General features: G+C 49.7%; 1 protein-coding gene across 1 annotated transcript; it reads left to right on the top strand.

Annotated features, from left to right (window-relative positions):
• Positions 1 to 14: 14 nt before the first annotated feature.
• Asppvi_001713 (nonribosomal peptide synthase) lies at positions 15 to 14,552 on the top strand (the record flags this gene model as incomplete). The annotated part of the gene is made up of 1 exon (XM_043298006.1): positions 15 to 14,552. The coding sequence occupies one exon, from the start codon at positions 15 to 17 to the stop codon at positions 14,550 to 14,552; it is 14,538 nt and encodes a 4,845-aa protein (XP_043153941.1).
• Between the last annotated feature and the right edge of the window lie 1,660 nt (positions 14,553 to 16,212).

Here is a 16,212-nt window from a genome sequence, read left to right as displayed (position 1 = left end):
ACACGTCTTAAACAATGGAGAGCTCTAATACCATGATGAATCTCGACGATAATAGATTCAAAGATAGTCACGGTGCGCGACAATGTACTAATGTCGCGGAGAATAAACAGGCAAAGACCAAAGGCTCGAACGTTTTGGACAAAGAGGAGCGACGAAAATGGACCGAAATACAGCATTGCCCAGATAGGTTTTCCTTGCTGGACAACATCAATAATTTCAGCGTTGCCGACATATGCCAGAAAATAGCCGTCGCCTGCGGTGTACAGTCCTCACAGATCGAAGACGCCTTTCCATGTACGCCGCTTCAGGAGGGTCTACTAGCTCTGAGTGCGCATCTACCAGGCTACTATGTCGCACAATACACATTACAGCTGCGCCCAGACGTCGACGATGTCGCTCTACAAGCCACTTGGAGACATGTCTATGCGACGACGCCCATCTTGAGAACACGCATAGTTGATCTCGCCGGCGAGGGCTTGGTACAGACCATTATAGACGAGCCATTCGAATGGACGACAGCCGACGATCTCGATGGATATCTGCGCCATGACAGTCAGCGGACCACAGGGACAGGGACTCCTCTAGCTCGATTCGCGCTTATTGGTGATCACAAACGCAGGCAGCGCTTTTTCGTCTGGACAATGCACCATGCGCTTTACGATTTCTCTTCAGTGCCACTGCTTGTAAAAAAGGTGAACGATGTTCACTTAGGCAAACAACCGGCTGCTTCGGCTCCATTCCAGAATTTTGTGAAGTATATTAGAGAGATGGACGTCTCTTCCGCAGAAAGGATATGGAAACAGCACCTGCATGGTAACGAGGCACCAATCTACCCTCCACTTCCGAACATCAAATATCGTCCCAAGGCAGATCAAACGGTGTCTTGCGTAATCAAAGAACTCCCGTGGTCACGCGAAGCCAGCACCCAGACGATGCCGATGGTCTGGGCGGCATGGGCCGTTCTCATGGGCCAGCACGCAGCTACAGATGAAGCAGTCTTTGGAATAACTACATTTGGACGACAGGCCAATGTAGCTGGCATCGAGAGCATGACTGGCCCTACCATGGCAACTATACCATTGAGGGTAGAGCTTGCCAAGAAAATGACGGTCAAGGAATTTGTATGCGGACTACAACGGTCAGCAGCAGAGCTAGCCACAGTTGAGCATTACGGGCTGCAAAGAATCCGCAAGATCAGCATCGATGCGGAGAGAGCTTGCGAGTTTCAGACTCTTGTCGACGTTAATCTACAGGAAGAGTATCTGAATCCAAAAGATGGACCATTCGACCCAAGCTCTCTCGGGAATGTCTCTGCCTCTGACAATGCCCAAAACGGGCCACTCTTTAGCACTTTCGCATTGAAGGTCCAATTGAAATTGCTAGCATGCGGTCTGGACTGCATGTTTACATTTGACTCCCGCATAGTCGGGCGCGATGAAGCGATCTCTCTCCAACGTCAGCTCGAGCATGTTCTCCGGCAACTTTGCGATCCGAGAAATGCTGGTGTAAACCTATCGGACATCGATTGGACAGGTCCGAGCGATTTGGAGCGCGTTTGGACCTGGAATGAGACAGTCCCTCAGAGGGCCAACGACTGCGTACATGACTTGATATCACAAACAGGCCGCAGTCAGCCTGATGCCCCAGCTATCTGTGCTTGGGATGGTAAGCTTACATATGGAGCGCTTGACCGAATGTCTACCGACTTGGCCCACTACCTAGTCAGCCAGGGCGTTGAGAGAGGTACGATAGTGCCATTATGCTTCGAAAAATCCATGTGGACATCCATTTCAATTCAAGGAGTAATGAAAGCAGGCGGCGCTTGTGTTACTATGGACACCACCCAGCCAGAAGCCCACTTACAGCGCATTGCTCGTCAGGTCTCAGGAAAAGTTCTTCTATCGTCGGTTGCCAACAAAGCGATGGCGGAACGACTGGCAGGCGACCACACGAATGTGATTATACCCGAGGCTTTCTTTTCACGGCCCATGAGTACACAGTCGAACACCTGTTTGCCTACTGTCGACCCATCAGACAGGGTCTACATAGTCTTTACGTCTGGAAGTACCGGGACACCAAAAGGTGCTATGATCACCCATTCTAATTTCAGTTCTGCCATTCTCCACCAACGCGGACCTCTCGGCATGCAACCCACGGATAGAGTCTTTGACTATGTGTCGTATGCGTTCGATGTTTCGTGGCTGAATGCATTACTCACATTAGCTGTGGGAGCTTGTCTCTGTGTGCCGAGCGAAGAGGAGCGTCGTGGCGATATTGCGGCATCAATACGTCGCTACGGCGTGACATATGCCGATCTTACTCCATCTATAACGCGTTTGATTGAACCGAGTGAAGTGCCGTCGCTTAGACACCTTACCTTTGGTGGCGAAGAAGTCCTTGCTGAGGATGCTATCCGCTGGGGGAATTTACAGGAGGCCGTCAACGCTTATGGGCCTGCCGAGTGTACGCCCAAGAGTCACGCATACGATTACATCTCAGAGGCATCCAAGCTGGCAAATGAAATTGGTTGGGGAATTGGGCTGAACTCCTGGGTGACGCAGCCCGAGAACCCCGACAAGCTGGCAATCATTGGTGCTTTGGGCGAATTATGGCTTGAAGGACCACTCGTGGGTGCTGGTTACCTTGGCGAGCCTGAGAAGACAGCGGCTGCCTACATCGAGAATCCCCCTTGGCTGTTGAGTGGTGGGCCAGGTCATTCTGGCAGAACTGGGCGCCTGTACAAGACTGGTGACCTGGTTCGCTATAATCCAAACGGTTCATTGATATACGTTAAGAGAAAGGACGCACAGGTGAAGGTGCGAGGGCAGCGTGTAGAACTTGCTGAAATTGAACATCACGTTCGGAATGCGCTCGCTTTCCGGAAGGGTGACCTCAGTGTAGTTGCCGCACTGATCTTACCAAAAGGTGGCGATAACAAAATTCTGACAGCATTCGTCAGCACATCCGTGACTGATGACAACACTGGCAAGTCTGCACTTGGTGCTCGTGTATCCCAAGCCACAGACACCCTGAAGGAGCGTGTTCCATCCTACATGATCCCTGGAGCATACGTGTTTCTACAACGTATGCCCATGAGTGCTACTGGTAAGACAGACCGGAAGAAGTTGCAAGCAATTGGGTCTTCTATGACACTGGAAGAGCTTACCTCGCTCGGCAACACTTACGAGGAAGGTGGACGGAGAGCGCCTACAACGGCGATTGAGCTTCGTCTGCAAGCGGCTTGGGCATGTACCCTCCAGACAAGCGCTGAGAAGCTGGGTCTAGACGACAATTTCTTCAGGATTGGTGGTGATTCTATTCTTGCTATGCGGCTAGTCAGTGCTGCGAGGCGTGGGGGCCTGTCAATCGAGGTTCCAGACATCTTCCGAAAGCCCACTCTTGCTGGCCTTGCAACTCTAGCTACTGAGATTCCGACAACAGCATCAGATCTGCCGGAACCTATCTCTCCCTTCTCACTTTTGCGGCCAGGGATAAGCTTCGCACACATACGTAGCCATGCCGCTGCTGCGTGTGGTGTTCCACCTGATCTCATACAAGATGCTTTCCCGTGTACACCATTGCAGGAAGGACTGATGGCGCTGAGTACTCGCCGGAAAGGAGACTACGTTCCGCGATTTGTGCTGCCCTTGAAGGATTCAATCGACATCGAACGGTTTCGCAATGCGTGGTCCCAAATGGCAGTGGCCACTCCAATTTTACGGACACGCATTTTAGATATCGCGGATCAAGGCCTCGTGCAAGTCGTGCTTGACGAGGAAGTAATGTGGGAAACCAAAGAATCCGATCTGGATGAATATCTCCAAATGGAGCAGGCCATCCGTGTCGGCCTTGGAACGCCGCTCGTGCGTTATGAATTGATCAGAGATCACAAGCTCCAGCGGACGTTCTTTGTTTGGACAATACACCACTCATTGTACGATGGATGGTCCATGGATCTAATGATTCGACGAGCACAGCAGCTTTATCGAGGCCAATCGCTGTCTCCAATCACCCCGTTCCAAAACTTCGTCAAGCGAGTAAGCATTGACATGGTGCAAGCTTCTGCAGAACGGACGTGGAACGAGTACTTAAATGAACTGGATGCACCGCCCTTCCCCTCAATATCTTCGACAACCTCCCAACCTGAAAGTAACAGCATGTTGACACATACCATCGCAAGAGTACAGTGGCCACGAACGGGGATTACAGCTTCGATAGCAGTACGTGCGGCCTTATCTGTTGCAATAATGCAGTATACAGGCCTTGATGAGGCATTATTTGGATCCAGCTCTATGGGACGTCAGATCAATATGTTGGGAATTGAGGAAGTGGTTGGGCCGACGATAGCGACGGTCCCAGTCCGCGTCACTTCGAAACAAGAAGAAACCATAGCCGAATTTTTGCAGCGAATTCAGGAACAAGCAATTCAATTGACTGCCGTTGAACAGTTTGGCCTACAGCGGATACGACTGCTTGGAGCTAACGCTGAACAAGCATGCCAGTTCCAAACACTTCTTGTTGTACAACCAAAGAGTCAAAATAACGGTGAAGATGCACTATTTGAGCTGTCTAGCAAAGAGGGAACAGTTGAGAAACCAGTCAACGAAGCTGCAACGTTCAGTACTTACGCACTGATGATAGAATGCACACTGGCTGAGGATGAGCTGCTTTGTCATGTGTCGTATGACTCTGAAATAATATCATCCGGCAAAGCCCAGAGGTTTTGCTATACTTTCGAGCAAGCGATTCGTCAACTGTGTATGCCAGAGAATAACGCAAAACGGCTTGCGGATCTCGATCTCTTAAGCCCTCAGGACTTGAAATCCATCTGGGAATGGAACTCAATTATCCCTGAGAGCGATTTAAGTTGCATGCACGAGTTGATCTCTCGTACGATCTGTCGACAGCCCGAAGCCGCTGCTGTGTGTGCTTGGGACGGCGAACTGACGTATAAGGAGCTCGATTGCTTCTCTACGAGACTCGCCCACAAATTGGTTGATCGAGGCATTGGAGGTCAGGGGGGAAACTTTGTACCTCTATGTTTCGAAAAGTCGAAGTGGACGCCTGTAGCTATCTTGGGTGTGATGAAGGCCGGTGGAGCCTCTGTTACTTTGGATTGTAATTTGCCAGAACAGCGGTTGCAATCCATAGTCTCTCAGGCCTCCCCTCAGCTCATCTTGGCCTCAGCAAGACAGATAGAGCTTGCTGGTAGGCTTACATCCGCACCAGTCATGACTGTCGACGCATCTCTCATGGAGCCGCTTTCACCATCGCTGGAGCTCAATGCCCTACCTACAGTAAGGCCGTCAGATGCGATCTATGTCGTTTTCACCTCCGGTAGTACAGGGACTCCAAAGGGGGCAGTGATGACACACCGAGGCTTCAGCAGCGCTATCCGGCACCAGTCACAAGCGCTACGCTATTCAGCTACTTCGAGAACCTATAACTTTGTCTCCCACAGTTTTGACGTCTTCTGGCATGACGTACTTCGGACCTTCACGGCTGGAGGTTGTTTATGTGTGCCATCCGAGGATGACCGTATGAACGACTTAGCAGGTTCATTCGAGAGGCTCCGAGCCAATTCGATTGCCATTACCCCCTCATCTGCTCGACTGATTGACCCGGAACATGTTCCAGGGTTGAAGCATCTAATCATGGGCGGAGAACCAGTGACCGCTGCAGACGTATCGAGGTGGAAAGGCCGAGTCGACAACATCATTAGCGTTTATGGACCTGCAGAATGTGTGCCGCCAATCATGATAGCACCTTGTGATCCGAATTCTACCCTCGCACCTAGCCTTGGCCGTGGCGCAGGCGTGAACGTATGGCTGGTTGATCCTCGGGATCACGACAAACTTTCAGCCGTAGGTGCGACAGGCGAGGCTCTGATCGAAGGCCCTCTAGTTGGAGAAGGTTATATCGGCAACAAGGAGTTATCCGAGAGGGCCTTCATAGATGCTCCGAGTTGGCTCGTACGAAAAGACACCGACCCGGAAAGCTGTCAACACCGCTTGTATAAGACTGGTGATCTCCTGAGATACAACGAGGATGGAACGCTGGATTTTGTAGCACGGAAAGATGCTCAAGTCAAGCTCAATGGACAGCGCTTCGAACTCGCAGACGTCGAACAGAATTTGTACCATGTCATTGGCGCACACAGTAATGTACAGCTCGCATCGGAGATAATATCGCCTAAAAGCCAGGACAAAAAACTTCTCGTCGCTTTTGTGACTACTGCAAGCTTCTCTCGTGCTGTTGACGATGCTCACACAATGAAGGACCACAGGACCGCGTGGATTGCGGCACTGGAGAAAAGACTGCCTAAGTACATGATACCCAGTGCATTCATTCCTCTAGATGAGATTCCCAAAACAGCGACAGGAAAGTTAGATCGCCGACGACTGCGCGACTTGGGCGCCTCTATGACCTTTGAAGAACTGAACTCCTACAGCTCTCCAGGCCGCGAGCGACAGCCGCCCACTACAGAGGTCGAGTGCCTACTACAGAAACTTTGGGCCTCTGTACTGACAATTGAACCGAGCCGGATTGGTGCGAATGACAGCTTTCTACAAATTGGTGGAGATTCAATCTCGGCGATGCGACTTGTCACTACCGCGAAGGAACAGGGGCTGGCATTGACAGTGGCTGATATATTCACAAAACCAATCTTGCATGAGTTGGCTAGCTCGGCCAAGAGGGTGATCCAAGGAGATTTCACCCGCAAGATCGAACCATTCTCGCTACTCACTATCGAGGAAGATGTTACAGAGTTATCTGAGCGTGCGGCTATGTTATGCGGTGTCACAGCCTCGCAAGTACAGGATGTGTTCCCTTGTACACCGCTACAAGAAGCTCTACTAGCACAGACTGCAAAGCGTGCTGGTGATTATACTGCACGTTTCACCGTAGAGTTGCGTTCTTCCACTGAAGTGCCTCGTTTCAAGCGGGCCTGGGAATCTGTTTACGACAGCAATCCAACCTTAAGGACAAGGATTATTGAGCTTTCTGGCCATGGCCTCGTACAAGTTGTTCTCAAAGAGTCCATTCGTTGGAGCCATATTCGGACCTTAGACGAGATTGAAATGACTAAAGAAGGAAGAAGCATTGGACTCGGTACTTCACTCACACAAAATGATCTCATGGAAGACGAAGAGTCAGGCCGTAAGTATTTTGTCTGGACCATTCACCACGCACTTTACGACGGCTGGTCGATACCACTTTTGATGGAGGACCTTGCTCAAGCCTACAATGGCCAAGTTCTTGCACCGTCTCCGCCTTTCCAAAGCTTCGTTTCATATGTGCAGGAAAGCGATGAACTTACCACAAATGCCTTTTGGGAAGACATGTTCCAAGGCTTGGAAGCACCATCATGGCCGGTAGTGGCATCGACGACACATCAGCTGCGTGCGGACACGAATTTTGCACATACTATTACTGGTGTAGATTGGCCCAGGGAAAGCAACATCACCGCTTCAACAATCCTACGTGCAACCTTGGCTATCCTCATGGGAGAATATAGCGCCGCTAGGGAGGTGCTCTTTGGTGCTACAGTTATTGGTCGACAAGCTCCTGTTGAAGCAATCGACCGTATGACAGGGCCAACGATTACGACTGTTCCAATCCGCATAAAGCTAGTTGCGGAGCAGAGCATCGACGGACTCCTTCGCGACATTCAGAAACAAGCCATCGACATTATGCCGTTCGAGCAGATTGGCCTCAAGCGCCTTCGACGAATAAGCGACGATGCTGAACAGGCTTGTCAATTCCAAACTCTTTTGGTGGTTCAGCCTGGGCCATCGTCTAATGACCCGTCGCGCCAACTGTTTGAACACTCCATACATGCCGAGGAGGCCCTCAACAAAGACACCGTGAACACGGCCTTCAACACTCATGCCCTTCAAGTCGTCTGCGATCTCATGGATGACGGTATAACAGCAGACTTTGTTGCCGACTCTACGATCATCGATCAGACTCAACTGCGTCGAATGGCTTTCCAGTTCGAACATATCCTACGACAGATATGCTCACTAGGGCGGGGCGCATCTAGAGTCGCTGATATTGAGACTATTAGCGCCCATGATCGCGCTGAGATTGGAAGCTGGAACTCGAAGCCCTGGACACCAGTGAAGCAGTGCGTCCTGGAGCTTCTTGAAACGACGTCGCACCGGAAGCCATCTGCAACAGCCATTTGTGCCTGGGACGGGGGCTTCACATATGCCGAATTGGAAACGCTCTCGACTAAATTATCTTACAATTTGGTTACCTGCGGAGTCAAACCAGGAGTAACAGTTCCCATACTTTTTGAAAAGTCGAAATGGATGTCGGTAGCCATGATTGCTGTAATCAAGGCTGGTGGTACTGGTGTCACTTTGGACTCAAGTCTTCCCGAAAATAGGTTACGATCCATCGTTGAGCAAGTCAATCCCAAGCTCATCGTTTCTTCACCAGCTTGTGAGGCACTTGCAGACCTCCTCACTGCCGAAAGGGTAGTCTTGTTGGATGACCGTTGCCTGGCACAATTGCCCAGCCCTCCAGAGAATTATCTACTCCCAGCTGTAACACCTGATGATCCTTTGTATATCGCGTTCACGTCAGGCAGTACCGGGCGGCCAAAGGGAGTCGTAGTCTCCCACAGTCAGTTCAGCAGCGCAATTAAGTATCAGCAGCAAGGGCTCTGCATCACAGAAACCTCCCGGGTTTACGAATTCGTTTCGTATGGCTGGGATGGCATCTGGTTGCATCTTCTATTCACCCTGGCAGCTGGTGCCTGCCTGTGTGTTCCAAGTGAGGCAAATCGTCGGGACCGAATCGCAGAGTCGATGCGAGCTTTGCAGGCAAACTATGTGCATCTTACACCCACAGTAGCGCGAATGCTGAATCCATCCCAGGTGCCAAACCTGAAATGCGTGGGACTGGTCGGAGAGGCGATGCTCACATCTGACAAAGATCAGTGGACGCGATTCGGGATCAAAGTTCTGAATCTCTACGGACCTACTGAATGCACACCGCTGAGTAGCTGCGCCGAAATCGGAAGCGAGAGTGAAGGGGCATTGGTGATAGGCAAGGGCTTTGGTGCGAATCTGTGGATTATTCGACCACAAGACTCTTCACACGACCTTGCACCTATCGGAGCCGTTGGTGAACTCGTGATTGACGGGCCGATTGTGAGTAAAGGTTACTTTTCAGACGCAGTCAGTACTTCCAAAGTCTTTGTTTCCAACCCACCGTGGCTAAAACACGACACCCGACATGCTTCCGAAATTTTTGTCTACAAGACTGGCGATCTTGTTCGCTATACCTCAGACGGAAACGTAGTATTTGTTGGCCGGAAAGACTCGCAGGTCAAGATCCGTGGGCAGCGAGTCGAGCTGAACGACRTCGAGAGTCACATGCGCAGGAGCCTTACCAGGAATGCACAATCAACCGCATCCCAACAAGCTAGGATTTCTGGCTTCGCAGACGTGCTGATCCCGGCAGAGAGCAAAACTCCAACACTTGTTGCTTTCCTTCACGTTCACTCAGCAGAAGATCTGTCTCAGGATGAGCTGCGCTCTGTAGCAGGCCAGGTCGTCCCTGGGCTGGTGCAACAGCTTACGAGCTCACTACCTGCGTACATGGTTCCAAAGTTTTTCATCCCAGTAACTCAAGTTGCTACTACGGCGACTGGAAAGATCGACCGGAGCTCTTTGCGTAAGATAGGTCAACTCTATACTCTTGAGCAGCTCTCAGCACTTAATCCTGAGCGAGGTATCAAGCGACAACCAGTCAACAAAACAGAGGTCCTTATTCAGCAACTATGGTCACAAGTGCTCGACATCAATGCTGAAAACATTGGATGTGATGACAGCTTCTTCCAAGTCGGCGGCGATTCTGTTAGCGCTATGAGTCTGGCTGGTATAGCGCGAGACTACGGTCTGTCGCTCACAGTCTCTGACATCTTCAAGAATCCAAGGTTGGAGGATTTGGCTGCAGCTGCAGGCGAAGTGGTGGCTGCGAATTCCGAAATATTACCATTTTCTCTGTTACCAAGTGGTATGGATGAGGAAAGTGTTCGGGCCCAGGCAGCGCGACTCTGCAAGATGAAACCTGAACATATTGAGGACGTCTTCCCATGTACACCGATGCAAGAAGGCCTACTAGCAATAACGGCAAGACGTGCCGGTGCTTTTACTGCTCGCTATACCTTGGAGCTACAGATCTCGGTTGACTTGGATCAGTTCTGTCAAGCGTGGACCGAAGTGCTTCAGGCTACGCCCATCCTGAGAACCCGCATTATCGACTTACCTGGCCAGGGTCTTGTCCAGGTTGTTTCCAAGATTGCTGAGCAATGGACCGAAAGCGACAGTCTCGACCACCTTGAAGTGACAAATCCAAGCATGACGATGGGACTTGGCCTACCCTTGAATTTGCAAAGTATTATCATCGAAAGAGAAACCAAGCGCCGCTTCTTTATTTGGACAGTGCATCATGCTCTTTACGATGGCTGGTCTCGGTCTCTTGTGATGAATCGATTGGAAAAAGCATACCGAGGCGAAGCACTTGGACGGTCGCCACCGTTTCAAATCTTTGCGAAACATCTAGCTGATCTCAATACGAGACGATGTGAATCATTTTGGCAGGAGCTACTGTCGAGGATCGAAGCGCCCTCATTCCCATCACTTCCCATTCCAGCATACGAGCCACAGGCGGACAAGAGCATTACAAACGTCATCTCCAATATAGATTGGCCCAAGGGCGACATTACCCCATCAACGATAGTTCGAGCAGCATGGTCGATACTGACTTCTGAGTACACTGGGGTGGACGAGGCATTGTTTGGCGTCACCGTCATGGGTCGTCAAGCCGTCCAGGGCATCGAGCAAATGGTTGGCCCCACGATTGCAACCATTCCAGTCCGCGTGGTTCTCAACAAACAAGAGCCGCTTGAAGTCTTATTCCGCGGAGTCCAACAGCAAGCTGTGGAGTCAATGGAATTCGAGCAAATTGGTCTGCAAAACCTTCGTCGTATCAGCAGCGATACCGAGAGAGCCTGTCAATTCCAGACGCTGTTGTTGATCCAACCACGGACTCTGGCAGACGATACAAATAGATCTAGAGAACTCTTCCAGCATTCTCTAGGTGACGAGAAGGTGGCAAATTCCGACGACGTTAACGCTGCGTTCAGCAATTATGCACTGCAACTTTGCTGTGACCTTGGGAAAGATGATCTGACCTTGAGTCTTGTGGCCGACACGAACGTTATTAATGAACTGCAATTGCAACGTATTCAACGACAATTCGGGCACATCATCCGCTTACTATGCAAAACAAAGTCCGATGTCAAGCTAGGTGATATCAGTATCACAGGTCCACACGATCGACAAGAAATTTGGCGGTGGAATGCAAGTGTGCCCGAAACAGCAGCTGTGTGTGTGCACGACTTGATCAGGAAGACTGTCAAAACCAGTGATCCGACAAGGGTGGCTATAAACGCTTGGAATGGCAGTCTCACCTATGTTGAACTCGATCGCCTGTCAACTCGTCTCGCCCATCGGCTATGCAGTCTAGGCGTAGGTCGAGGTACAATCGTTCCCCTCTGCTTTGAGAAGTCGGTCTGGACTCCAGTGGCACAGGTTGCAGTCATGAAAGCAGGAGGCGCATCAGTGGTATTGGATACAACTATTCCTGAACAGCGACTACTAGCGATCACTCGGCAGGTCCAACCTTTAGTGATAGTATCGTCGACTGTAAATGAGCAGCTAGCTAGCCGACTTGCCGATGCAACAGTAGTGACTGTTGATATGGATCAATTATCTCAGCTTCCAGATTCGGGTTGCGCACTACCTGTCGTTCAACCTTCTGATCTGCTGTACGTCGTATTCACTTCCGGCAGCACGGGTCTTCCCAAAGGAGCGCTTGTCACACATCAAAACTTCAGCAGCGCGATCCAACATCAACAGCATCGTCTCGGGATCGTTCCCACTTCCCTGGTTTACGACTTTGTTTCGTATGCATTCGATGTTGCATGGTCCAACCTGATCMACACGCTTACAGCTGGAGCGTGCTTGTGCATCCCTAGTGAATCTGATCGACGAGGAAATATCGCCCAATCGATACAAGATCTCCGAGCCAATTATGCTCACTTGACACCAACCGTGGCTCGGACTATTGACCCTGCAGCTGTTCCTGGACTTCAAACAATGAGTCTGATTGGCGAACCTGTCTCGCAAGCTGATATAGAACGATGGGCTGACCGTCGGGTCATGCTGAATACTTATGGCCCCGCTGAATGCACACCTGTGAGCACAATCCAAGATCTTAAAATAACGGATATGGGTGAGCCTCGGATCGGCAAAGGTATCGGTGCCAACACATGGATCGTCCGTGCAGATGGCAGCCCAGATCTGTGCGCAATCGGTGCTGTTGGCGAGCTCGTGATAGAAGGACCAATCGTCGGTTCTGGCTACCTTTCAGATCCCGCGAAAACCGCCAGTTCGTTCATCGAAAACCCTCCGTGGCTGCTTCAGCGCGAGGACGGACATGAAGGTCGCACCGGACGGGTATACAAGACCGGAGACCTGGTCTGTTACGATTGGGATGGCAGTCTGAGATTCATCGGCCGCCGAGATACTCAAGTCAAGATTCGCGGTCAGCGAGTCGAACTCGGAGACATCGAGAACCATCTCCAGAAGCACCTCTCCGTATACGGCGACGTGGAAGTCGTGGTCGACGTTCTGTGTCCAAGCGGAAGCAAGAATCCTATTCTTGTTGCCTTCATCTGTCCTTCAGGCGCAGCTACGATCTCTGAATTGGATCTCATTGCCACCGTGCAGCGTATGACAACAGCAATTGAGCCGAGGCTTCGAGAAGATCTTCCATTGTATATGATACCGAACGCTTACGTTCCAATGCCTGTTATGCCGGCCACGGTCACAGGCAAGCGTAACCGGACAGAGCTGCGGAGATACGGTCAAACTATGACACTTGAGCAATTAATCGCGCTGGGTGCAGGGCAACAGAAGCGGCAGAAGCCTTCCACTCAGCTAGAACGACAACTGCAAAACATTTGGGCCTCTATCCTACACATTGCTCCAGACTCAATTGGATCAGAGGACAGTTTCTTCCAGCTCGGAGGAGACTCCATCATCGCAATGCGTCTGGTTCGAGAAGCAAGCATTAGAGACCTACCCTTTACAGTCCAGGATGTCTTCACGCACCCGCGACTCTGTGACTTGGCAACACTCGTGGAAAAGTCTGTCTCGGATAGCGCAATCGTCGGGCGCAATGAAGATGCAGCACTTGATCTTCGCGGTACGCAAGCTGTCGCTCATAGTAACCAGGCGAAGACGATGCTCGGAAGGCCGGTCACTTCATTCCAGACAAGGTGTATCGAAGCCGCATTACGGGAAGACAAACAATGGTGGAATTACTGTTCGTTGGACTTTCCTCCTCATATACCGACATCGCAAATCCTCAACGTGTGCAAAGCCTTGTGGGATCAATTTGACATCCTCCGCACTGTCTTCATCTGGGATCAAGGTCGATATTTGCAGAAGGTGCCGCCAGAGCAACAGCTCAGCTACAGCATCGAGGAGCACGATGGCGATATCAACCACTTGACCAGACGCGTGTGCTTGGAAGACTTCAAAGAGCCTGCGAGACTTGGCGCCTGCTTCACAAAGTTTTTCATCATCGCCACTTCAGCAGGCGAGAGAAAATTGGTCTTGCGGCTTTCGCACGCTCAGTACGACGGCATGAGTCTCCAATATCTCCTACGGTGCCTTTCTTCTGCCTTTCATGGAGAAGTGCTACCCGACTCGCCGCGATTCACCGACTTCATCGACCGAAACATGATGGACACGGCAAGCTCAGATCATTTCTGGCAGTCGCTCTTACAAGATGTGCCGATGACACCGATTCCTGCACCTCAAGGACCGTTAACCTTTGCACAGGTCGAAGCTATTCCCAAGGCATCTTGCACCAGGGAGGTAGGCTTCTCTGTGACGCACAGCGATATGACACCCGCCACAGTGTTCACAGCCGCATGTGCGTGCGTGATTGCGGAAGTGACTGCGACGTCGGACGTCGTTTTCGGCCGGCTCATCACCGGTCGCTCTGTGTTCGAACATGCTTTGCAGGAAGTTGTAGGGCCGTGTGTCAATTTCGTGCCTGTGAGAGTCACCTTCGATCAGGGTGATATATCTTTCAAGCTTGCGCAACAGGTGGTGCAAGAACAGTATGCGAGAGGTCTGCCATATCAGACGACAGGACTCGGCAATGCCGAAGTGGACCCGCGCATGACGCGGTTTGGCTTCACTGTTCACTATCTGGCCGTCGATGATCGGCCTACTATAAGTCTGAACGGAAGCCAATGCCGGCTCAACTTCTGTGAGCTTCCGGCAGGCTATGATACGGGAGAGGTAGAGATCATGGCCAGGCCGTCGGGCGAGTCACTCCACATCACCGTGACGGGAGGAACACACCGGGCTGACATGCTGAGCAACATACTGGACAGGCTTTGTACGCTGTTGCATCGATTTTCCAAGGGGCGGCCGAGGGTACAAGGTAGATGAGGGGTTTCTAGATATTCCGTCAAGGAGCGAAGATATAGTTTATCAAAGACTTGTTTACAGAGTACTATCTGCCCCTTTGCAACTTGTAGTCCCCCTCGCAAGCTTCTCCTCTCTCATTCCAGATCCTGCGTATGTTGATGAGATGCTGCACACTTGTAAAACCGATAGCCTGATATATGATACATAGTGGTTACCAGCTACCAGTAAAGAAGACGACCCGCTTCACTCTTTAGCTTCCTGAAACATGAAGATCAGCAGTTACACTCCAAACCCTAACCCTAAACTGGCGTGTGGTGTACCACCACTCCAAACCACAGTATCACCAGTCTTGTGTCGTTGCCTAGCTCATTCAGCCCAGTGATGTTTGAATGCTTGGATCATCTTTATCTCTCTCTGTACGGCAGGCTTGCTTCTCTCCTAGTAAGACTAATTGTGAATATGTAATGGTTGTGGAAGCAATTAGTGCAGATGGTCATTATATTCCACCTTTTCTCATCTTTGGAGGCAAGTGCATCCTAGCTGGATGGTTTGACATATGTGATAAGCTGGATTATATAATTGGTGTGTCAGATTCTTGGATATATAGTTAAATGATTAGGGACACAGCTCAAGGTGTGTCAAAAATAGCTTAGTGTGGTTCGGGAAAACCTAACTCAACTTTCAATACACACTGAGGTCTAGTGTGTGTCAGTAACATTCTGTCATAGATTACCTCTCTATCTACCTTACTATTATCACCACCCCCCTAATTTCTTCTCCGACCGCGAACAACTACTAAAGGTTTGATTTTGAATAGCATTAAATTCAAATTACATACCTACCCTGATCACCTCCTAATATCTATAAATTTATACTCATTATATGCGTAATATTAATAGATTATTAATAAATTCTAAGTAATATTAATATTATGCATATGCAGAGTGTAGTAAAAGGAAGAGAATATAGGTAGGTAAGGTTAAATAAGTATAAATATATATACATTCGCTCTACCATAGTAAGCATACTATAGAGTATATACATGATAAAATAAAATACTATTTAAAAAAATTAATTAAAATAAATTAGAATTTACTACTCTTTCCTAATATTACACATATAATGAGTATAAATTTATAGATATTAGGGGGTGGTTAGGGCAAGTATATAATTTGAATTTGATACTATTCAAAATCAAACCTTATGTTTGTGGTCGGAGAGGAAATTAGGGCGGTGGTAGTATATAGGAATATATGCTAAAACAGGTACCATACACCTTGAAATTAATTCATAGGTCGACACACGCTGACCTTTTTTTTGGCCGGACCACGCCGAGCTGCAAGCCCTAAACGATCTCTTTGCCTTCCAATGGATTCAGCATTTTGATCGTCATACACGGCGTCGAATGCTAGGTGTAAAATGACTATCCCACAGGGGTTGAGAAGTCAAACAATGACTGCTCTAGGGTTTATTTGCAGTGTAGTACCGATTAGCTAGTAATATATAAAAGCTAGGAATGACTGCTTAAATGACTGCTTAAGACTTCCTGAGAATAACTTCTCAAAGTTTCTGGGTCTGATCTAGCTCAGAATTTAAGAATTAATAGAAATACCCTTTATATATAATAGAGCCAAGTTTAGTGTTATGGCTACCGCGGCAAGGATATTCAAACCATGTCGCG

The sequence above is a fragment of the Aspergillus pseudoviridinutans genome (assembly GCF_018340605.1).
Source record: "Aspergillus pseudoviridinutans IFM 55266 DNA, scaffold_1, whole genome shotgun sequence".
Classification (NCBI taxonomy): domain Eukaryota; kingdom Fungi; phylum Ascomycota; class Eurotiomycetes; order Eurotiales; family Aspergillaceae; genus Aspergillus; species Aspergillus pseudoviridinutans.
This window is presented reverse-complemented; position numbering and strand designations above follow the sequence as displayed.